General features: G+C 39.2%; 2 protein-coding genes across 4 annotated transcripts; both read right to left on the bottom strand.

Annotated features, from left to right (window-relative positions):
- Window positions 1-435: 435 nt before the first annotated feature.
- Window positions 436-14,361, bottom strand: mbtd1 (mbt domain containing 1). The gene is made up of 17 exons (XM_003976965.3): window positions 14,168-14,361; window positions 12,807-13,017; window positions 12,579-12,712; window positions 12,385-12,499; window positions 12,200-12,282; window positions 12,004-12,121; window positions 10,005-10,139; window positions 9,844-9,932; window positions 9,494-9,728; window positions 8,966-9,021; window positions 8,550-8,654; window positions 8,321-8,468; window positions 7,696-7,778; window positions 7,296-7,530; window positions 6,971-7,042; window positions 5,936-6,085; window positions 436-5,387 (listed from the first exon to the last, which is right to left on the bottom strand). Exons 1-17 carry the CDS (start codon window positions 14,186-14,188, stop codon window positions 5,269-5,271), a joined length of 2,109 nt encoding a protein of 702 aa, XP_003977014.2. The 5' UTR covers window positions 14,189-14,361; the 3' UTR covers window positions 436-5,268.
- A 145-nt stretch (window positions 14,362-14,506) lies between these two features.
- Window positions 14,507-24,123, bottom strand: tdrkh (tudor and KH domain containing). Of its 3 annotated transcripts, none has more exons than XM_029847758.1 (14): window positions 22,939-23,208; window positions 21,789-21,949; window positions 21,618-21,709; window positions 21,320-21,518; window positions 21,100-21,224; window positions 20,689-20,998; window positions 20,301-20,467; window positions 19,409-19,584; window positions 18,091-18,155; window positions 17,822-17,973; window positions 17,633-17,743; window positions 16,820-16,874; window positions 15,167-15,248; window positions 14,507-15,080 (listed from the first exon to the last, which is right to left on the bottom strand). In XM_029847758.1, the coding sequence occupies exons 1-13, from the start codon at window positions 23,001-23,003 to the stop codon at window positions 15,193-15,195; spliced, it is 1,734 nt and encodes a 577-aa protein (XP_029703618.1). In that variant the 5' UTR covers window positions 23,004-23,208; the 3' UTR covers window positions 14,507-15,080; window positions 15,167-15,192. The 3 variants fall into 3 exon arrangements, with proteins under 3 accessions (XP_029703618.1, XP_011616325.2, XP_029703613.1); XM_011618023.2 differs by lacking the exon at window positions 22,939-23,208 and adding an exon at window positions 24,044-24,123 and having other exon boundaries at window positions 14,509-15,080; window positions 21,085-21,224; XM_029847753.1 differs by having other exon boundaries at window positions 14,509-15,080; window positions 21,085-21,224; window positions 22,939-23,176.
- Between the last annotated feature and the right edge of the window lie 240 nt (window positions 24,124-24,363).

Below are 24,363 nucleotides of genomic sequence, written 5' to 3'. Positions count from 1 at the left end.
CCAGCTGAATTGGTATTCTGTTCGGATTATATAGTTTGCAGGAATGGGGGATTTACAGTAAGGATTCCTTCACATGAATTAGTGTCTAGAATGTGTTGGAAATGTACTGTTTAAGAACTGAGTTTTATTAGTAGCCCTTGATCCATTATTGAACCACATGTCAAAGATGCTAGCAGCAGTGTTGTGAACTTATGATTCCTTACAGTTGTGATGAAAGCATTAATTCCCAATCATTGGTCATTTCTACCGATGCTGGGCTTCAGCAAAGTTGAATTAAGCACATGAATGCAGCTTCTCAGGTGTGGTGAAGCTTCTTCATCAAGTGAAGTTAGTGCTGTTGTACATCCTGTTTATTCCTTCAATTTCAAATAGTTGCTGTCACACCAAGAGCATTTATCTATACCAGGGCTGAAACTTGTACAAAGAATTTTCACAATATCCCATCAATAAGCCTTTTTATTCAGTGTAAAAAATAAAATCACCAGATAGATTTTCACAGCCATGCGAAGAGGAACAGTTTGCGACGCCCGTAAACAAAGAAGCCATTCGTCACAACCAGGATTATGATCCAAACATTTGGCTTTATTTACAAAGTCTATCAAAGTTTGATCACAGCACAAAGTTAGCATATGAAAGAAAACTGGTATACACTATCAAAAAGATGTACAAACTTTCAAATGCAATCTAATAATGTACCTCAAGGGGTCAGTGTTAATTCAGATGAATAGATTTAGAACTATTAACATTTTTTTTAAACTTGTATCCAAAATAAATTTTTCACCATAACCCTTAACTCACGATTATTTTCAGACAATAGCAATCCCAATACATTTAGTCATTTTATCAAATATATATATAGCACCACAATATAATCGTTTACTTAATATAACAAGGGGGGGTGGGGTGGGATGGGGGGCACTATTACATACAAAAGACCCGTGTTAGTATCCAAAAAGGAAGAGAAAGAAAAAACTAAATTTCCGACCTTGGCTCAATCCTCACCGCTCAAAGAACTCTGTGACTCCAACTCAGTCCCTCAATGGAAGCCTATTTACACCAAAGAAAATTAAAACCAAAGAAACTGAAACAGCCGACACACGTTTAGTATCTAAGACATGAAGCTAAATCAAGGGCTATTGCATCCCATAATACTTTGAACTGAAACCCGGCTTATTATCCAAAACATTTGGACTAGATTTTTTTAAACTATAGTTGCATGTGATTGAGAATATTACCATATATTGGATTTCTTTCTTTCCGTGTTTTTTTTTGGCAAAAATGAGCTTCCATGCTTCTCTCGTCACAGTGGAGGAGGCAAACGACAGAACAACCAATGAGGGGTACAGAAACTGAAACAAGCTTAAGCACAACATCGGCACAATGCATTCTATTTACCAAAATTCCAACTACACTTAAAAGTACACAACGACCCCCTGTGAGCCAGGCAGAAACTGCCCCCGCCTTTAGATTCAGAGGTGAATGTGAAACAAGACCAATTCATATCTACAAGGTCAAGTGAAAAACAGAAAAAAATCCACAAATTGACGATTGTGCATTTGATTATTTGGGGTTAATCTGAAGGAAAGTAGCAGCAGTTAGACCCTAAAAGTGTTTGTACTAAGATATTAATGCAGTTTGGTCAGAGTATTTTGATTTGCATCCATTATCAAAATAAAAGTCAAAGATAGAAAGATTGCTCGTGTGGTCTAAAAGTTCATTGTTTCAGCTGGACTCTGTATCCTAATCTGACTTATTCAAATCCAAATAAACAGAGAAACAAATCTAGCAAAATGCATTCAAGTCATTTTTTTGTCCCACTCAAGAGTAGAATTTAACACAAAATCAGGTATAATTCTGCGAAACAGATAAAAAGACACAAATAGGGAGATAAAACGATGCAATTACAACCCGGGAAGCAACTGAACACCACCACCACGTAATGTTAAAAATGGCAAGATGATACATTTAGGTTATTGTTTGATCTTCATTTTAACACACTAGCAAACAGAAAGTCACTCGTTAGCTTTCTAACAGCATGTTTGGCCACCAGGGGACTCTTTTTTTTTTTTTAAATTGAAAATGAAAAGCGAATGCGATGCGTCTCCTGCTGCGTTACACACGTTTCGGATCGACCCGTGTGCTGCGTTCTTTTCCATAGACTAGAATCTAAAGGGAGTGTCCATTATGCTAACACTTTGAGGTTAGTCTCCGTTTTTAATCTGTTGCTGACAACAATGAACATATGATTTCATATTAAGGATATAGATCTTTTTAAAAAAAACTAAAGAAAAACTTCAGAATTGACTGTATTCCAAGACTGATCACAGGTACGTTTACACACTGATTACATGTGCTTCATTCGTTCAAAAGAAAAAACAGAAACTTCCTGAGAATTCACTCATGAACCTTACTGGTATAAAGAGAAATCGCGGCTCTTCGACGGTCACTGACGACGTTTAAAATCTGCTCTGCGTCTCATTTTTACACATTTATGACGCTTTTGCTTAACCATATCTCATAGTAATCGCATCTATGTAGTGATCACAGCGGTGCTATACGTTTTATAAAACAGCGCATAATAATAATATGGGATCTTTTATTATTGCATCTAAAATTAACAGACTACCTCATGTGCAGCATAAAAAAAAATTCTCCATGTTTGGTGTCTAGTCTTCAAGTGGGTCGTTTAGGTGCCCATTTTGCATATGCTACCACAGCAAGTCTATGTCACGCGCATGTGTGTGTTAAACGTGGCTAGCATCAAGAGGTAGTAGATAAACAGCTGCAAGAACTCTCGCGCTAAGAAGGAAAGTTTACCTTCGCCACAACAAAGCATGGATTTCTGATGAATCATAATGTGTTACTCTATACCATCATAGTCATGAAGAATATATATGTATATATATTTATATATATATATATCTATGTAGAGACAGATACTCTATGCCACTTTAACATGTAAATGCTGCCCTCAGAGACCCTTGGAAAAGCAGTGCATTGTTCATGTATCATTCTTTATGACAAATCTGTTATTCTGCGGCTCAGCGGAATCATAAACTAGCTTTGCATACATATGGCTCTGACAGGACAACCCAGAACACAAAACACTAATGCTTTGCATATCACCCCAATAAAATAGTCAACATATTCTGTCACACTTGGAGAACAGTATAGTGTGGTTACGGGCTGGCGTTTGATGCTACAATTGCTCCACGTATGGAGTTTGAGTGTGCCACGTTTCCAGTATTCCGATAATAAATACATACATTAGCTGTTGGGTTTATAGTAGTTTGTCAGAAAGGAAAATAAAACTACCACTTAAAATGTAACACATCTGGTTAAAAAAAACAACAACATTGTTTGAAAATTTAACTTTGATATTCTGTGTAAATAAGAGAATATTGTGCCAACTCCTTATATATTGTGCTTGAGATCATTCCAAAAGAGGAAAGATGTATTTTATAACAGGAAGAATCCAGCAATATGAAAAGCAAGTTTGGTAAGTCATGTCACAGTTAATTAAACTGATTTGGTTAAATTGTTATTAAATAATGGCACACTCCAAACTTCATAGGGATAAGTGTTGTTAGAAATACAGCAGACCTGGTCCAGAGCAGAGCAGGGTCACTGGTATCTGCATTTAAAAAACAATATCACTGCTGTATTGCTACTCTGTGAAAAATGAGCGATGAATCTGCCAGCAGCCACATTTCGATCTACTGTACGCCTCGTCCACAAACTCTAGAGGTCAAAGGTCACGCGGCAGGGCTGGGCAGTGGGAATAATGTGTGCCCCATCATACCAGTAAGGTTTCTCTTGAATGCAACAAACCCTGCTGCTCACCAAAATACATTCCATAAATAATATGTTGTTTTTTATTTCTTGATGTCCACAGCTTCATCATTAAGGTCAACATTACATCAGAGTTTTTTTTTTTAATATTATTATTCATGGTATAGCTATTGTTTTAATGAGGAAAGACATTAGCATCTCTTTCTGAGCTCAATTTCTGCAGTTAATCCCTTACGAATTTATTGCAATCAGTCCCTAAAGCCACACATGGAGTATCCAAACACCAGACAGCCCCCGTGAGTGTGTGCGCTCTTCAGAACGTTCAAGAAAGTAGTCGACAAGCAACTGTGCCTTCGTTGCATTGGGGTCATTTTTTGTTGTCTATATTCAGGAAAGTCTAGCGAGAAACACCAGATGGAGTTACCAATGGTGACAGTTAAAAGGCATTTCTCAGTCTGGCATCAGGCACATTTTCAGTCTAAATTTAACCCACATGCCTTTCATGAGAGAGGATAGCAGATTTGCAATAGATTAAACCTAAAATGTAAAAATTCAAAACAAAACTTTTCCACACTCACGTCTGGTAACATTTAATGGACCATTGCATCACAGGACGTGATGTCGTTGTCTTCTCCAATAAAACCACCGTGAAGCAGTTTTGCTCAATTTAGTCGTCTGTAATGTTTGAAAAAAATGAATACAGCTGTGGAACTTTGCTGAGAAACCGTAAGAGAATCAAAATAATGAAAATGCTGAGCAGCATTGTTGTCAGGTCAGATCCTTAATAACTATACTTTGTGGCTCTATTTGAATAGGTCTGCGCGTACTCTATGATTAAAATCACTTTTACGAAGCAATGCACATTAGGTTTTCTACACAACCACCAAAAATGGAAATGCAATAGAAACATGAGGGACAAAAACAAACCCACGGGGAAAGAAATTCAAGTAATATTAACAAAAAAGTTACCTGGCCATAATGTTCTGAAGAAAATGGTCAAAAATAGAAACAAAAATATTTATCTACCTGGCAGCATCTGCAGCAGATGACCGAACTGAACACAAATCAACCCAAACAAAATTAAGACCTGGCTCAATAAATGATTCTCACAGTTTCAACAGGTCTCGGTGCATGGTCCAGATTGTAGCAGAAGCAGAGCAGACTGTGGTACTCAAGAGCAGGACCGCTGTCTCTCGTTTGGATTTCTTGGGAATCCGTTCCTATATCCCCTCTCTGATTAGATGCTTTGGTGCCGTGGCACCCGAGGGTGTTATAGAGAGAATGCCCGAACATGTGTGACCCCGGCTCGGCCCTGGGTGCTTTCTTTCAACACTTCCGTCACAAAGGTTTTAGGAGTATGTGCTCGCAAGGCTACAAAGTAACAATATTGTTCCCGTCACATTAGAGGTTCCGCGTGTACAATCCTGACTGGGGGTATTCCATGACGGTCTGTCTTGCTTCTTCCCATCGTCATCCTCAGGGCTCCTGTTTGATATAGTAGCTGCCCGAGCCATTGCTCTCCTGGTCAGAGGTGCCCTGTGAGAAGGTAAACTCGTCCACTTCGGTCGGCTCCTCTTTCATGCGGAGGAGAGACTCTGTGTGGGGACAGAAACAGAGAAGACATGAGCCAGCCGTGCTCCCCCTCCTCTGTCACATCACAAGAGGAGCTACCATCTTTACTCCTGGTATTAACGATAAAGCCACATGCAATTAAGTTAACACACTGATCAAATCAAAAATGGAAACATGCGTTATGGCTACATACGACACATTTTATCCATTCCCGTGAATACTATTGTTTTTTGGGTTTTTTTTACAATATAGTGTCAATATTCACACCATCCCAGATCTTTTTTGTGAGGAAAGCCATATTTGGATGAAAACCCCAAATCACGTCTGGTTGTGGCTGCATCAAAGTAGACACAACAGTTTATTAACCCCAACTATGATTTCTGCAAATTCAACCGAATACATGAGGCAAAAATTCATGTATAAACACTGACAATGACCGTGTGTGAACAAGGATTGAGTACAACATGCAGCAGCAGTATCCAGGTCCAGAGCGAGGCCCCATGTGGGAGACAAATCAGCGCAGAGCCTCTGGCAGCTCGCTCCGCCGCCTTTATCATTAGTGGAACTTTACCTGATTTGTGCATTTGGTGAAGGTGGGTTCGGGGCCGCGCGGGCCCCTGGGCAGGGTAAGGGGGTGGGCTCTGTTCTTCATCCCCTGAGAAGCTGCTCCTCCTCCTGCCGGCCTCACTGAAGGGCCGCCGACCAACTGGAATCTTCCTCTCTAAACACCAAGCCAGACTTGGGTAAGCTACCAGGGGCTCACTACAAACAGGGGTTTCAATTCAACGCATCTGTGTTCAGGATGTTTAGATGATTATTAGAAAGGAAAGTTAAAAATGTTAGAGCTTCATTTAACCACAGAACGGCCGATGCTCCCATCTGAATAAGCCCCTGGTACGCTGTCATCAGACTGCCAGACCCAAGTAAGCAGATGCACCGTTACAAAACTAAACGCTAAAGAACCCTGACCACAATATGGAAATCTGTGCCTGTCAATAATAATATTGAGAAGATTATTATGAAAGTTATGAGAAGATTACTGCTTTCAAAATTATTACAAGTGGAATTTTGATTTGCTGTTTCCTAAATGTCTGCAAGCTAAACTGCTTGTAGTAAAATACAATGCTGATTTGTTGTGAAACTTAAGTGGAAATTATTTTTTCCAACCATTCATCATGGTAATATTCACTAAACTGGAACAGGAGATTTTAAGTTAACTCGTTTTTCACATAAATTTATATTTTTGATCACATTCCCACTACTAATAACAAACCAATAAACTGATTTCAACAGTATTTTCTCTTAAACCTGTAGCATTATTGACAGTTGCAGACTTCTGAACAAAATACTTTTTTCTTAGTCACACTGCACCAATTCAGCATCTGCTTCTGTGATCTGAACCCATGAACCCAACTCATGGCCCTCCTGCACTCAAACACCTGAACCAAGTGAGCAGGTCGTGCATTTAAACTGCCACACCAAAGAGACCCTGCTGCGTGACAAATGACGCTACAGAGAGTTTTCACCAAAAGTGCAGCTGGTGCCAAGAAGAGGAACAAGAAAAGGAGAAGCTGAAAAAGGGCCAATCAGCACATTCACAACTTACTTTTCTTTTGTCCTTTGTACTGTGGAGCCTTTTTCTTCTGCTTGGGAACCGACTGAGACATTTCCCTGTTGCCTAAATAACAATCATCGCATAGGAGAAATGCCTCAGCAGTGAAAAACAAAAAAACACATACACATCATTGATGTTCAGTTATTTCTCCATCATTTTCCTGTGGAAAACCAGATCGTGGTTTTGGGGGAAAAAAAACACTTTTTGGTCTGTCTAACATTTAGTTGCTCTGCACCACTCGCCCTGGTAGGTGCTGTACCCTTCCCATGAAAAGAGTCTTGTTTCTACAGAAAAGTCTGAAATGTTGTCTTCTTACTCTGTGATGCGGGCGGTTGGAGCTGGTAGCCCGTCAGCTGACACCAGCCCACGGGGTAGAGGTCAGGAGACTCACAGTCAACCCACTGGTCGTACTCATCTTCCCAGCCGTCAAAGTGGATTCTCAGTAGCCGGTGCACAATCCTAGTCACCGTGGCAACACAAACCAAACGTGGCTCCATGAGGTCCACAGCCTCAAGCTTCATGCCCAGTCGGAAACCATGATTGGGCACCTCCTAAAGAAACAGGGGGGAGACAGGAGATGCTCATTTCTTTTATTAGAAGAGTAACTCAGCAAGCTGCTGGTGAATAAATAAATGTTGAAAATGAATCATATTAAAAGAGTAAAATTAGAACTGATTAATCAAAAAGAGAGCAGAAAACCCAAGTATGAATCTTACCTTGTTAAAAAGTTTGACGGGAGCAGCTACTGAACCCATTTCTCTGAGGTAGTCAAACCATTTAAATGGCAGTTTAGCATACCCTGCAGACAAGAACACAGAGAACTTTAATCTTTCACAGAGGCTGATTAGATTGCCTAAAAAAAATAAAAAAAATAAAAACATTACATGCAATATCAATCCATTGTATTAATATTAACTTGTGTAGTGCAGTGTAGGTGTGTAGGTCTTGTATGTAGTTATTTTTTCACTTTTGTTCAAACAACAGAACATGTTAATTATACCATAGACACTCTAGCCATACCATGTTCTACAGTGTAGTTTTCTGCAATCTTTTCTATAGTGTTACAGTGACACTATCAAACCAAGACAATTCATGTGGTAAAACTTTGTGCCAAAAACGGGGGAACTAAGCTAAAACAGTGGTGAGCTACACTAGTTTGAGTTTTGGTCTATTAGGGTTTAAATTGTATCCAGAAGCTTGTAGTGGCTCCTAAATCAGATCTGTTCACAATTAAGGAACCTGAAATGTTCATTATCGACAGGGCTGCACTCAATATAAATCTTGTCATTGTTGTTTCATCATGACTAATGTGCTTTATATTAGAGGGCTGTATTACAGTACCTCTGGGGGGTGTGAGTTCAATACTGTTGATTTCACAGAAGCCAACAGGGAAAATGGAGGGGGACATGCTGTGGTAGCAAAACCAGTCGGACCCATCCACTGCCTCCGAACCATCGATCCCGATCATGAGGTACCCATCTGCCAACACCTGAAGCAAACAAAATTTGTTACTTAAAAGTCGAGTAAAAGGTGCTTTAAAGAACTGGGCAACAAGTAGAAACATCAGTACCTTTCTTACAGTGGCTGCACATATAGTTGAGAGGTTGAGGGGGTCAATGGCTTCTAGCTTCATCCCTTCTTTAAACCACTCCCCACTCTGGTCCACATCTTTCACCTGACAGAAAACCAGCCCAGTGGGTGATGACCATTATTGTTGGTGATGTGGTTTCAATTGACATTCACACAGGAAAGTTTTAACTACTCCAACTAGTCATATGTCTGCATTTCCACAATTACTAATTTTAGAATGTACGAAGTTCTGCTACAAGTCTCAGTGAACTAAAAAAATAAAATTTAGCTGTTGGTATGCAGCATGTTTGGAGGTCAATATGAGCTTCACTGGGTCCTTGGAGCATTAAATCCTCAGCCATATTGAATCGTTTAGGTCAGAGATTAATTGATCACAACATTTCTGCCCTTCATTACCTTCTGGAAGTACTGTGGAGGAGCATCGCTCTGACCTTCCATTTTCTTGGAAACATCTGAAATATAACATATAGAAATAAAAAATATAAAAACAGTTGACAATAATGAAGTAAACTATAATATACTCTGGAAAACACCTTAGTCATTTTATCCCCTGCATTTTCTCAGATTTTAATTATTACTTGGGATAATTATTTTAAAATCAAAATGTCTTTGACACTGACTGTAACTATAACACATTTGAGCTGTGTGAAAAGGTTCCATTATAATGTGAAGGTAAGTATTTGACCTGCATGTTAATCATTCAAACATTTAAAAAAATAAGTATAGTCAGAAAAAGCATCAACAGAAAATTGTGGCTTTTCCCCTTTAGCTTCCTTTGCTCCTAAATTGATTTTATAGTTCAAAAGTGTAAAATTCACTCTGACTGCTGTGTGTCCACAAAGAGATAAACAGATAACCAGAAGATGAAATTATCCCCCAAAAAATGAACTTTTTGATGATCAATACTGAAACTGTAGAACTGACCAGATCTTTTGAAGCGGTGTCCAATGCTACGGGACCAGCCTATGTTATGGATGAGGGGACTGAACATATGGCACCAGAAGTCATCAGAGTTGTCCTCACTTTCCTCATAGACCAGCCTGAGGCGACCTCCAATGACCTCCTCCACCAGCGCCACCCGCGTCCGGCACAGGTAGTTCTTGTCCACCACCTCTACCCGCATTAGCTTCTTGAAGGGGAACTGCATGTTCTCGTGTACCTATGGTGAGAAATCATGCACAGTACGGACACAATTAACACCAAGGTATTTAGGTTAGTCAAAATAGATTCAAAAACGGCTGTGATTTAAAGGGATTAGTGTTCATGGATCTCACCAGTGAGCTGAAGTCAGGAGGCAGTGTTTTAGTTCCAGTGAGACGCTTCACAAGAAATGCTTTCCAGTTTGAATATTTATGCTGTATGCCTGCAGGACAGATCACACCACCATCAGCAGCCATCACCAGCAGCTGTCCTACAAGACATTCAAGCTACTCACTTTTGGGCGGTACAAGGGGTTTGCTGCTGGAAGCGCACCATCCCACTGGGTGCACCTCTGGGATGCAGAGATTACACCAGAAGTCCTTACTGTTGTCACCATCAAAGCCTTCATACCGCAAGAGAGCCTTGAAGCCTGCAAAGCACAAAATACAGACCATGACTGCTGACTGTTGTCTCATGACAGTCTCGCTCATGCACTTTGACCTTTTTGATCAAATCTGGTATCTTGCTGTTAAAATAAGCACATTTTAGTGTAAATGAATCCCTTTTGATCTATCTTACAGGGATTTGAAAAAAGTAAATGCATTAGATAGTCACATATGTCACATATCCTAAAAGTGAAAGAATATTTGAATTAACCCTCAGCAGCATGGACTCAAATGGAGTTATAGAATAACAAACCAATAAACTAGAATAACTCTACTTGGAAAACAACTCAACATTATAGTATTCAATTTAAACTACTGAGATTTATTTTAGGTCTGAAATGAAGCAAAGCACCATGGCAGGTTTGAACATTAAAAAACTAGTCTATCAAGAAGCCATATCATTACCACTAATGATATGGTCAGGATGCTTCACTGCAACATGATGTCCTGATAAACATTGATTGGGTAGATAGTTCGTGCCATCTCATGAGGCTAAAATAAGAAATAAACTGCATTGTGTACATATATGGCACTACTCCACATCAACTTGAGCTTGTTGATGTGATAAATTGGAACGGGGTTCTTTAACATTATCAAAATGACAGTGGATAAGTTATATCCTCAAGGAATACAAATATAACACCATGGACTCTTTTGCTGAACAACAAATTTTAGGTATCTTGTCTCACAATGGTAGAAGCTGTAATTTGATCGTATCCTGCCCCCTTCAGGTTTCATGCAAGCACCAAATGACTCAGTGTGTGAAGAACAAGTCAAGAAAGTCATGACAACCTGGCAAACCACCTCCCAGGCCATGATTTTGGAAGTAATTTTGTCATTTTATATAATGCCCTCCCATGCTAGCAATGTCAAAATATGAGACAACCCAGTTATAATAGCATATAATAATTTGCAAACAGGTCAGGGTGGTTTTGTAGCAGCATCTGAGGTCACCACAACCCAGAAAACTTGCCTCCGAAGGTCTTGTCTGCACAGAGCGCCACAGAACATTTGGAGAAATTAATATTACTACTATGGAAAGGCAAAACAGGATACGAGTAAATGAGGGAAAGAAGTAAGCTTGTTAGTATACAGCTGTCATAGCACCTTAAATAATTCACTCAATTTAGCCCAGCACAGCAGGATACTATGCATTTTTTAAAAACTTTTCTCTCTCCATACAGAACTCCAAGGGTACCACTGTGACATTCTTCTTCCCTGCACAACTAAACTGACCAACGCCAAAAACAAAATCAAGAAACACACTAACAAGTCTGCATCACTGCTCATACTCAGTTGCACTGCATCGGCTAGAATCCACCATGGTTCCCTAAAGAACCCCAACACACACATACACGGCAGAGCATCCCCTTCACTCCAACTGGGCCAACCTTTGAGGGTAGTTGTGAAAATTTTGACACAATATTCTCGATTTTGCCCACCTGTAGTAAAAGGGGCCGACATTTTAATTTATTATTTATCAACATATCAGAACACCTGTCAAAGAAACTAACAGAACTACAACCCTCACTGAATATGAACTGGTCTGCAGGGTTTTACATCTTTTTTAAGTATCGTCAGTTCATGATTAATGCGGTAGTGAAAACTGTAAGGTTACTTATAAACCAGCCCATTGCAACATTTTCTGCAACTTCACAAATGCACAGACACAAATCAAAAATTTTAACAGATGGTTTAAGTCAGTGTTTTCAAATAGCACAACAGTAATTTTCTTAGGCTGATAGACAATAGAAGTTAAAAGAACAAGTCAAAAATAAATTATCCCCACTAGTTATTCATTGCCATTAAAATACAGAGAATGTGTTGGTGCCAGAGAGTTTCTCTTACCTGCTAGCTTAATGATTTCTGCTATCCAGTACACTTTAGTAGAGAGATTAGTGTCAGTGTTGATCACTTCAATCCGTACTCCTTCCTCTATGTCTCCCCAGCATTTCCCCATAGGGGCCTGAAGTAGACATGATGTTAAATGTGACTGGTAATATATCTTGTAAATCACAACCCAAACTGCCCGCAGCTTACTTACATGTTTGAAACAGCTGACTGGCGCTCCAGCCGTGTTATTGCTACAGATATACTGACCCCAGTCGAAGCTCTCTGCAGGGGTCACTGTCACACACAAACATAAAGCACCGTAAAGATGCGGTATACTCAAACGGAAGGCAATCTTGATCATATGACTCTATAAACCACTTCTCTTTGTTGACATACCAGCTTTTGATTTTGCCTGGTTCTGTTGACTTGCTTGGTATTGGGCATAGGCAGCCAACTTTGCCATAAGAGGCTGTTTCTGTAAGACTTTTGCTTTTTTTGTTGGTGGTTTTCCCTTGGAAAAAATATATATTTAAGAAATAAAGTATAGAGGTTGATGTTAATATGTTGTTCTAACTTTTTAATTCGCTAACCTGGAGTCTTGCGAGGATGCTGGCCTTTTTGGAATTTGAGGAATAACTCCTGGAACAGGACACACTGCAGAAGCGCTTGGTTTTGGAATAAAAAGCATCACGTACCCCAACCATTCCACACATCTCACACGTAGCTGTCAAACAGAATGGATAAATTTAAGCTCTTGATGTTGCAAACACATGACCCTACAGTGGCAGGCTGTTTTGACTGTACACTCATATACTGACCCATTCCAGCCTTGCCATCAGGGTAGGTGTACACTTGACCATTGTTCTTGATAATGGGCAGACTAGCAGGAATGGAGGGCACCACCTCATCCTCACTGTCATCTGAGCTGGAACTGCTGGTTGACTCCTCGCTGCAGCTGTCAATGTCATAACCATCAAACATCCCGTAGGAATCTCTCCGCTTACGCTCTGAACGTGGGGTTCGTTCAGCCTTCGCATTCACAAAAAAAGAAATCAGTTAGAATGCATCTAATTCGATTTCACTCTGAATGATCCAAAGCTTTTTAAAACATTAGATTCAGCGGTAACATTCACTAAATCCACCTCAAACTAATACATCAACTGGCATTAAAAAAAGTAATACAGAAAAAATATATATCATAATCATATATCATTTGAGATCATAGTCCCTCCAGAAAGCTTAAAATCAACACAATGCAATCAACTGCCCCTTGGTCTATGAGCAACACTTCCTGAAAATGTCATTAAAATCCGTTCTTAAGTTCGAGTTATCTTGTTCTGACAGATAAAACACCGGCTGTCACATACCCTCCTTGGTGGACGCAATTAAACTTGTGGTTTGCATGAAAATAAATCCATCATTACGATTGAACAAAATGAGAAAGGTGTTCGGTAATAGTCCATGGTTAAGAATAATAGCAAATAAATCCCCAAACTATGCCTAAAATAGTAAAGGAAATGTATTCTTCGATCACTATACTGTTATCGAAACACAATATCTTTCTGTGGTTATGGAAGTCAACTGAAATTCGGTATAAAAGTTAATCATAAAAGGTTTGCTTTATTTTATTTTCTGCAGCGAACCTTTTGTAGACGCACACGAGCAATATTATATCTGGAGCAATATTAAAATATGAAACTTTGAGAAGCGAAGTCTTAATGACCTGACTACTTCCTGCTCGGAGCATCGTAGGGGGGATTCTAACAGACAGCAATAACAAAACCCATAAAGCCCCAGAAAATAAAATGCAAAGATGCGCAAAGTTAAATGTTAAATTCTCAATTTATTTAGTGATTGCAATACAGGCGTTAGAGCAAGCCCCAGCGCAACCTAGCGTTAGCACATTTAGCTAGCGGAAACCTGTTTTTCCTGTTTCTATTCGTAAAACCTTAGCACCGTTTTCATTTGCGTAGTAAACCCACACGCTCGCAAATAAATTTCAAATCAATCTCTGTCGATTTTACTTCCACTCCGTGCTAGTTTATTTTGGAGGGGGCAATTTTCTATTAATAAACGCTAGCAGCCCCACTGGCTAGCTACCATAAACAGATAACAACAAAGGAGGAACGCTAGCCTAATCAAATTCTATGTGGCCCTAAAATGTTCCAACTTTACTTACCAAATCCCGTGTGTCTTCCATCAGCCCTTCATAAAGAAAAAAAATCTATTTAACTGTGCTGACAAATACAAATCCCACCCCTGAGATGGGGAGAAATTTGACTTAGAAACTGTAATGTCTAAATAAATACTACCAAGCAGGATATCAACAAATTACTCCGCTTCTTGTGCGCATGTGCCAGCGTAACCTACTTTCATGTGATTGGTCGATCTGGAATGGAGGTCATCGACCCACAGAAACAAAACAGTGGACTCTAATGGAAATGAATGAATGGCCTTATGAATACAGTCACAACAACTCCACAAAACAACGCTGGCAAACCAATAAAAAACTAATTTATTCGTTAAAGAACAGGCAGCCTTCACACTTGATAGTTTGCTCTTTGTCAACTTTATTTTGAAATGTACATTTCAAAGTAAAATATGCAAATAATCGCTGAGAAAAAAATACATCTTTTATCACTTATAGTGCACTTTTCTGACAGACAAACTCCTCTCTGTCTTTACTCAGTGCAATTGATTCCATACTGAATGGTTCAAGAACCAGTTAAACAATACAGACAGCAGAGAGGCTGAGATTACATACAGACCACTAAAACCTCAAACACAATTAACTAGAAAGAAAAAAGACACTATAGAGAGCTGGCTGCCTTCCTATATCACAGTGCTTTCCAAAATAATATTGACGTTATAGTTTTGTTCCTCTCTTCAGCATTAAACACACTAACAGCGCATAGAAGCGTAGCAGCAACAAGTGTCAATGCAAAACACAATAACTGATTTTGAACTCGAAAAAAATAATAATTTACTGGAAGAACTGTTACTCGATGAGTAGGTAAGGCTTCCCCATGAGGATTTATGTTGTTGCATTGGTGGCTCAGTTGAGGGAAGGTCCCTGTTACCTCACCTGAATTCTTGCAGCGATGGAGAAAAGGAGAAATCATTTTTATAGTTGATGGCTAGTTAAAAAATAATTACATTTGTTTGGAAACCTCAGTACCTGTACATTTGGGTACATCTCTGTTCTTAAAGCAGCTCATCCTCTACGATATCATCAACACTTTCTGAGATTGAGGCAGCTTCTGAGGATCAGAAAGAAAGCACAAAGCCGCAAGTTTTAGCTGTTGATAAACTTATTGCAAAAAAGAGAGAACATTGCTTTAATTTTCAGCCACAAAGTGCAGAAGGTTGGTCGAGAATCAAGGTCAACAGAGAATTTCAGCAGAGAAACGCCGACTTGTGTAACCAACAAAAAGGGAATCAAAGCACCAAATATTGAAAAGCCTAAATTACAGGCGGTGCAGTAACTTTGCTCCAACTCTGTTTTCTCTGATGAACTTAAAATGGTTTTATAATTAATTTTATTTGTAATAGTTACACATGTTTATATGAAAAACAAAACAAAAAAAAGCTTGGTCATTTTATTGGCATGGCATGTTCCTGTTTATCATAATTGCAATAAGAGCTCATCCTTTGGATCATTTTGGTTCTTCAACAAGAGTTAATAGTTTCTTGACACTGTTAGTGTAAAACATGTTTACCCTTTTCCTATATTCTGAGGTTAAAAAAAGATCAGAAAAAGTAAATATAGTGCAGTTTAAACGAGCTGCAAATTACGGTCTTGCCAGACAGCAGAGTAATGTATACGTACAATAGTAAGGAGACAATGTACTTAATGACATTACATCACTCATGTTGTCTCTATAAATATATTCTCCTATTTGAATTCACCAAATTTTATTCCATATTTGAGTGAGAGTGCTACCCATTAAACAGAAAAACACATGGGGGTAAGAGTAGTTCTCGTTCTTATGTGAATGCACCCACAGCACGTGAGGTGAGGAACTGAACGTTTTCCTTTACCTGTGTGTTTTGTGGGTACAGAAATGGCATCTGTTAGAATCAGGCCTGTATGTACATCTCCACATTGCTGTCGCCATTCTCTGCTCATTTCCTCTTCTGTTTTGATTTGACAAACTTTAGCCAGTTCAGTTATTGTCTGCTGATGTGACACATTTGTCTCGAGCTGATTTTCCTCTCTGTCTCTCTCTCATTCAGTGAAGTCCATATAAACGGTGTTGCTGCTACTGCAGCTGACACTGTCTCCCAGGAAGCTCTGCTGGCTGTAAAAAATCATTTTGTCTTCTCTGTCATCATCTCCTGGTTGCCAAATGTACTCAACGCTTTGGAAGGGGTGTAAGAATATATAAGTGTCATCCGCTGTGTTTGAGGTCAGACAGGAGTAAAAGCTTTCAGAAGTTTCATCTGGAAAGACATTGTCTGCGTTGCTCTGAGGTAACCTAGAAATGCGCGATGAGCTTGTCAATGAGGAGGCAAATGAGGGTAAAGGAAAAGCAGGCACAGGGGCGCCAGAGCACCTGGCATGGAGACATGTGGGAGACGATTGAACAATCATTTTAGAGGAGCCTGATTGGGAAAAACTCTGGGGGAACAGAGATGAGGGACTGAAATTATGATGCTCCGGGATCCTGAGAATATGCGGATAATGTGTGGAAGATGATAATGGCTGCTCAGGTGACCAATCTTCAAATTGTTTCCATTTGCCTTCATTCAACCCAAACCCACAAAAGAATAAAACATGTAAAGGGAGAATTTTTATTAAATGAGACCCTTATGCCTTTGCTTCACTCACCAGATAAACTGATACAAGACAGACTGAGCTCTGACGAAGCTCCCATGACATCATCCTGAAGAACAAGAGCAAGAACAATTATTCTCTCAATATAGTCGAGACATTTTAATAAAGCTGCACATTTAATACAAGATTTAAATGAGAGAAAACTGGGATATGTGAAATACAGGAAATTAATTTAAGAAAAAAAGGTTTTGCTGATTATTTTATGTGAAATTCAAAATGAAAGATAAATTAGGTCAGTGACAGTAATTCATCTTGTTATGTTAGGATTCAAATTTTCAAGGTCAAATTTAACTTTCAAACCACAGAGAAAAAAAAGCTCAGAAAAAAACAAAACAAAGGCCATACAACGTCAGATTTTTAAGTCTAATTATTTGTATGCATTGAATAAAAATGGAAGTTGTTAAATGTTCTCAGTTATTTAGGTCGAAGAGAATCTTGGCTTAAGAGAATTCAACTGGACTTCTGTTTGTTTGTTGAAGACGTTTCACGTCTTGTATAAGAGGCTTCTTCTACATCTTCAACAAATTAATAGACCAGCTGAATTCTCTTAAGCCAAGATGCACGTATGTTTCGTCTTACATATTTGTTAACTGTTAAATGACAATTGATGACTGTATTAACATTTTGGTTAAATGCCGATTATGGGGGGGTTGCCATTAAATTCAGACAACCTTTCATAAATGTCAGGTGTGAGTCAGAGTTCGTCCTGCTACTAAGCAGATAATCCCATTCCAAACATTTCAAAATTACAATGTTACTTATAATTACATTCACCATTGTGCTAATACAGTGTGTTCTATAACTCACCAGCATTTTCTGTAAACTGCCAGAATTTTCACCTCCAGTCTTTCCTTTCACCACTTCCTGGAAACTGGCAGCGTGGCCCAGGCGTATGAGCTCCTCACCAATATCTACTTCCTAGAAATAACAACTGTTTCAGCTGCAGAAAAATAAATCAAAACAACATGATAAAAGATTAAACGAGCTCTTGCTGACCGTGCCATCACTAGTATCACAGAGCTTGACACTGGGCCAGGAAGACAAGTCGGAGTGAGAGTAGCTGCAGAGTTTGGCCAGCAGAGGTCTCCAGGACGCACAGTGTGTCAGTCGATCAAAGTCATCCAGAGCTGATTCGGTCCATTCATCTCCTGGGGGAAAACATCACAAACATTGCGTAAGATGCAAGAGGAAAAAGATAATTGAATTCACATCTTCCAGATAATGCAAAGCTGTTTTGATCACATTTTCCAAGTACCACAAATTACCTTTTGGTTTGACTCCTGCTAAGTTGCACTCAATAGCTTGGAAAGGCAAGCTGAGGAAGTCACTCCTGTTAATGCAGCAAATGCAAGAACTGTTAATAATGAACCTGCAGGATGCACTGAGGGACACATGGCTGCACACCAACAAGCAACAAGTTTGGTGATGGATGAAGCAGAGAGCATGTCTTATTGGTTTAAAGCCTCGGATCGATCATCTGTGATATTTTCCAAGACCAAATGCTGCGTGGGAGACATCTTAGTTACAATGATTTAGTCATCTTATTCACAGCACAAGCTAATCGTGGTCTAAACATGATGATACATTTTGATACTAATTAAGAAAGAGTGTCCATGTCCTCCTAAAATCACCTAATTGTCTTCAGTGCTTATTTCAACTTGTGTATTTACAAAGGAAAAAGATATAAAGTGACATCAGTACACTCTTTCTGGATTTGCTGATTATTATGGAAAAAAATAAAGGAAAATGTCTGTTTTTTATAATAATGAAAAATAATAACCATGTAAATGATAGAGAGATAGCATGCTAGACTAGCGATACGCTACGCTAGCCATTCACAAGCAAGTGGAACACAGGTGGAATTTCTACCACCACCACCATCAACAAGGGGCATGCTACACCCATCGCAGCTACAAGAGAAGCTTGAAAGCACCATCCGAGGTAGCGCTGGTGTAATTGCACCGAGTTCAGATGTTCACTCTGGCGAAATTCTTTGTTTACCACCTCCCTGCTTTTCTTCTACTTTTCTGTTCTCCCTAAGAGCCACTACTTTTCCTCACACATGTTGACAGACTGAAGAAAGTGTTGGAAATCACTAATATGACCAAGATATAGATGGATGTTAAATATTTTTAAAAAGTTCTGAGTTTTGAAACCTTACAGGTGCTTTTTAACTCCAATATTTACCTTTATATTTGGTCGCAAGCTATCTAAACCTGTTTTATTGCATTTTATCAAGGCTCAGAATATTTTGTGGCATTGTGACATTTGTGATCTTTGACATCAAGAGAGGTCTCGTTGCTGATATTGCTTTCAGTGCCCAAAATCAGACAAAATGATTCTTCAAACGGTCACTTGGCTCTGATTTTTTGGTTTAAGGGACAGATTTATGTGATTTGGGAGAGTAAGGTTGGAGGAGAGAAGGCAGACAGCTTTCAAAGCCTGTCTCAATAATATGAAACAGAAACACTGTTTTGTAATCATTTTACAAATTCCTGCATGTCCAAAAGTTACTTTGGAAAGGTTGCCTGTAGCTTTGAAATCGGCTAAGGCTTCCTGTCAGATTAGTATTTTGCCTATTACCTCATACGACGGAGGCGGTCTCTGGGCAGCTCCCCATTGTCTCCAAAGTCAACATAATACAGGTCCACCAGCTCCGAATCTGGCCCACTGAGAACTCTGGCCCTGTTCCACGTCTGATGATCTCTGTACGGAGCGGCCACAATGTCTCCTATCACAATGGTCTCCACCCCGTGATCCTAAGAACAGAAAATAAAGGAAACTACAAAAATGAACTTGTAACTTCTAAAACATTTTTAAATTCCACAGTGTAAAATTGTTATACAGTATAACTTGTAAAGTATAACTTTTTTATATGACTTTTAAAATAAAAAGATGATTTATTGCATATTTGTATTAACTATTTATACAATTTTAGGCCAAATATATGTTGTGCATTTGATCTATATTGTTTGTTATAAGTATAAATAGTTTTAGTTAGAGAATTTAAAAGAAAACTTACATTTTTCAAATGATAAACAAAAGTAAAGCTACATCATTAAACAATGCTCAATATTTCTTTCACCACTCTTTATGGAAAATAAGGTTCTACATAGAAATTGTCCCCAATATGGACCTTGTATCACCTAGAAATGTGATTAATTAGCAGTTACATTATTTGCAAGTTTTATAAACATATAGATACAAACATTTGCAGTTGCTTTTTAATGTCAGAATTAAAGAAACTAAATATTGTTTGTTGTGGTATGTATTATGAGTTCATTAATTTCCTTCTACTATTACTATTGTAAATAGCAACTATAGTGTGTTACATATTAAAAGTCAATGTGGCCAATGAACTTTGAATTCTGAGAAAAGATGGAACGTGAGGGAACGCTAGTGAATGAGTGGTTGTGAAAATGAGACCTTATAAGTACAAGTGAAGCAAGATAACAATGGCAGCAGCCGTCCTTACAGTGGCGCTACTGTTGCTGTAGAAGTGGTTCATTTCCTCTGTCAGTTTATCCAGCTGGAGGGAGCGAACTCCCAGGATCTGGATCCAAAAATGGTTCGGGTTTTCATAGGCAGAAACATACACCTCCAGGTGTTCGTCAGGCTGGAAGCTCAGGTCTGGACTGGGAACTGAACAACACAGAGAGAACTAGAAATGTAACATTTAATATTGGTTTAGTTCAGTATTCACAGAAAAGCTCACATAATCGCACTGATTAAATTCAAAAGGATGGAATTTAAATTGAAATCTTTTGCAAATGACAAAATAATTGTCTTCGAATCACATGTAATCGTAAAAATGTTTGGAGCCAGAGTTGTGAACATATGACATCCTTAGATTATTGTCCTACTTTCAAATTTGGAAACTTCAGAGAGACTGTTTGTGGAGACGCTCTCTTCCTCTCCATCATCTGTGTGGGTACTCGTAAGCTCCTCTGTCAGGTCTTCCGGTTGTCCCGTGGTCCCGTTGGCATGGATGAGCCTGTTTTTCTCTGGATCACTGCTGGGGATGTTGTTGTTCAGGCCCACTGGTGCTTCCCTTTCTGTGACCTCTGGGCCGTAACCAACAGTGGTGTGGCCACGTTTCTGTCTCTGAGCAGATGACTCGCAGATCTTTGCCCTCACAATCATGTCCTCCTTCACCTTTTCTATAATAAACTCCTGGACACATATAGAGTTAGATTATATTTAATATTTGTCTATTGATAAACATAGATCACAAATCCAAATCATTGTATGTTACTCACTTTGGCCTTTTTTACCTCCTGCTTGGTCCCTTTAATTGTCACAGTGCCCATTGCCCCTGGAATGTGCATCCTCTCTTTGGAACAAGAAACTTTGGCCCCTGTGGTTCTGGTCATCTCTTTTAATCCCTCTCCTCCACGGCCTGAAATACATGTATAAAAATTATCTGTGTCTGTGCTAAAACAGAGAACCTGTAGAGAGAAAAAGGAATAAACACAGGAAGTCATCTGCAGTTACCTATTATGCGCCCAAATGCAGTCTGAGGGACCTCCAAAACCTCCACCACTGGTTCACAGTCAATGACCAGGTTCTGCAGGACACAACGAGCCAACAACACCTGCTCCTTGGACCCTTGCAGCAGGAAAGACACATTCTGACAGTCAGACTTCCCTCCGTCTAAGGAAATCCTCACATGAGCGCCGGATTTCTGGGTCACCTGAAGTAAGTCAGGACACTGGAGATTTAGTCTGCATGTGCTGGAATACATCCCACAAAAAAAAAATGAAAAGCTATTTTCTGGAAGAAAATGACTGACCACATCCAAAAATTTAGCTTGATATCTTGATAAGTTCCTATAAACCTCTATAGGAAGCGTCATCTTTGACACCTCTGAGTTGGATCCCTGACCTGAAAATGAAGAACATAGATCACCACTGATCACCAAAAGTTAAAGTGACAACCGTCGAGCCCTCTCAGCAACACTCACTTGTTTTGGAGGTGCTGACGTGACGATAGATGATGTAGCCCACTGTGGCACCGACAGTGAGCCCTGCGGCCAGCGCCACCATTTTACCTGAGGTCAGGGTGCTTTTGTGACCATCCTTCACTGCATTCATGATGCGACGTGCACCCAGCGGAATGCACCACCTGAAAACAAAAATATCCCATCAGTCTTCGTTAGACAGCTCCTTTCTGTGACTGGTTTCCAGTTGTCCTGCAGATTTCAGCACATTTTTGCACAGCAATCACTTCACAACATTCTACAGTTGCAATTTAAAAACACGGTGAATAGTAATGCACTGGCCGGTGCGGTGTATGACCTTTGTGATCTATTGACTTGATGAGCATCATGCAGCATAAAATAAAGCAGTGTCACTCAGCCGGAACTCAAAATGCATGCTGGGTTTTTAACCACTTTCACTCCAGATAAAGACCTTGAAGTAATTGTCAAAATATCCACACACAATTATAACCAGTTTCTTGAATTTAATATAGTTGCTGAACCATCATCTCCAACTAAAACATATCACTCAACTGATTGGACATGCAAGAACTAATAGCTAAACTGAGTTTACATGGCAGTGAGCCTGCAAGCCAACTTTCTCATTTTAGCACTTTGTTAGCACATAAATGTGTGTATGTGGGGATGGGGGGGGTTATTGGGGGGGGGGACCCCAACACTGTTTATATTTGTAGGCACATGTTCCTATTTTTTGGACCGGTAAAAGAAAAAAAAAATTGCTAAGCACTGTTTCATACTTTCGGACTACACCACTTCCCAAGCAGCCATCAGCCACCAGCAGCCATACTCGCAACAAAAATTCTCCTAAATGTTGAAACATTTAGGACTGTTAAAGCATTGTTTAATGCACCAAGCCAAACTGCAGCAGCCTTCACCAGCTGACATACAGTTATGTACAGAAAAATGCCACACACTGCACACCACAGTTGGGCAACCTCCAGCCAAATGCAACATTTAATGTTTTAGTCAACGCTTGTATCCGTGTCTTCATCATAGAGCTAAATCCAACGTCTCTGACGCAGTAAGAGAATATCACCAGAGGTAAGCCAAATGTGAGACCAAGCAGGAGCCAGGAGGACACAACACAACAGCACCATGCAAGAACGCGTCTCACTGGGAGAAGAAGGCTCTGGGAGGGTAGTTGAGAAACACATGGGAGTTGGACACTCCAACATCCATCTTGTGAGACTAATGTACAAATCTTCAATCCAGGTTGGGTTTTTGTTTTTTATATATATCCAGGTTCAACACTACACACATAAATAGAGGGAAAAGAAAGTTTCAACTTTCCATGTTACTGCATCAAGTTTGCCACATGTTTGAGGGACCTACAGACCAGAGAAAAACTAAAGGCAAGAATAGCAAAATAAATGATTTAAATTACCCAGATTAACACTGGTTGGGTCTTCTTAAATCGTCTGATATTCAAAGGTCTCCAATGGCTCGAATATATTTCCTTTCATTAATCAGAAACTAGGAAAAGGTTAAGCTTTTTTCTTTTCGAATTCTGAGCCATCAGTTTCTTAAAATTTGAGTGCTAGGTTTTAACATTTCTTTTTTTCAGTCGCCCTAATTATTTTGGTGGCGTTAACGTTTTTTCTTTGGTTTGCAATTAAATATAATTTATTCGTACAAGGAAATCAGTCTAATCTATATCTCTTAGTACTCTGATTCTGATTCTGATGATTCTTGCCAAAACATCAGCAACTGTGACATGTTAAAATATATGATATATGGCAACCAAAGTAAAGGAATTTCGTACAAGGAAAATATTCTCGGATACATCAAAAATGTGTTTTGCACCATAAAGCGTTTTTTTAATACTGGAATTTTTAATTACTTTTTAGCACTGTATCGTGGGTCTTGAACGCATCCGTCCGACTAGCCAAATAACCTTGGATTTTTCCGCCGTCTTATGAATATCGGTGTGAATAACTGTGCTGTCAACACCCTCAAGTGTCAGTATTTTAAACCATCACGATAGGTTTTATTACAGGAGAAGCGATCAACACGATTGCAAACGCACACTCTCCACCGGGTTATTCAAGCTAGCATTAGCCTACCGCTGATAGATACAGACAAGCCTTTAGCTAGAAGTACCTAATGACACTTATTTAGCTGGAGAAAAAATAATGTCCAGACAGGTTCGCGTTCTCAAAGGTGAATAGAATTTAACAAGTGGTGGGGAAAGCAGAATATCATGTATGACACTTACAGACCTTCACTCTGTAGAATTGTGTCAGCAACACCTGTGAAGCTCCCTAAAGTAAACCTCACGAAACGGAAATGTCATTTTAATCGTCAAATAAAGTGGTGAAAGTAGAATGCAATGTGATTGTATTTGCTGGTAACTAAAAGCTCGTCCTTAACCATATGGTTTTTGTATTAGGGGAAATGCAAAAGTTTACCGAAAAAGAAAGCCAAAACGAAAATAAATTGTGATCTTATTTTGAAAAAAGATTGATCGGAAATTCTTACATATTTTGTTAGCGTTATGGTGCGCTTTGGTTCAAACGTCGCATCCTATTTGTCGATTACT

Source organism: Takifugu rubripes, chromosome 1 (assembly GCF_901000725.2).
Source record: "Takifugu rubripes chromosome 1, fTakRub1.2, whole genome shotgun sequence".
NCBI classification, from domain to species: domain Eukaryota; kingdom Metazoa; phylum Chordata; class Actinopteri; order Tetraodontiformes; family Tetraodontidae; genus Takifugu; species Takifugu rubripes.
The sequence above is the reverse complement of the archived record's forward strand: the minus strand, read 5'-3'. Positions and strand labels throughout refer to the sequence as shown.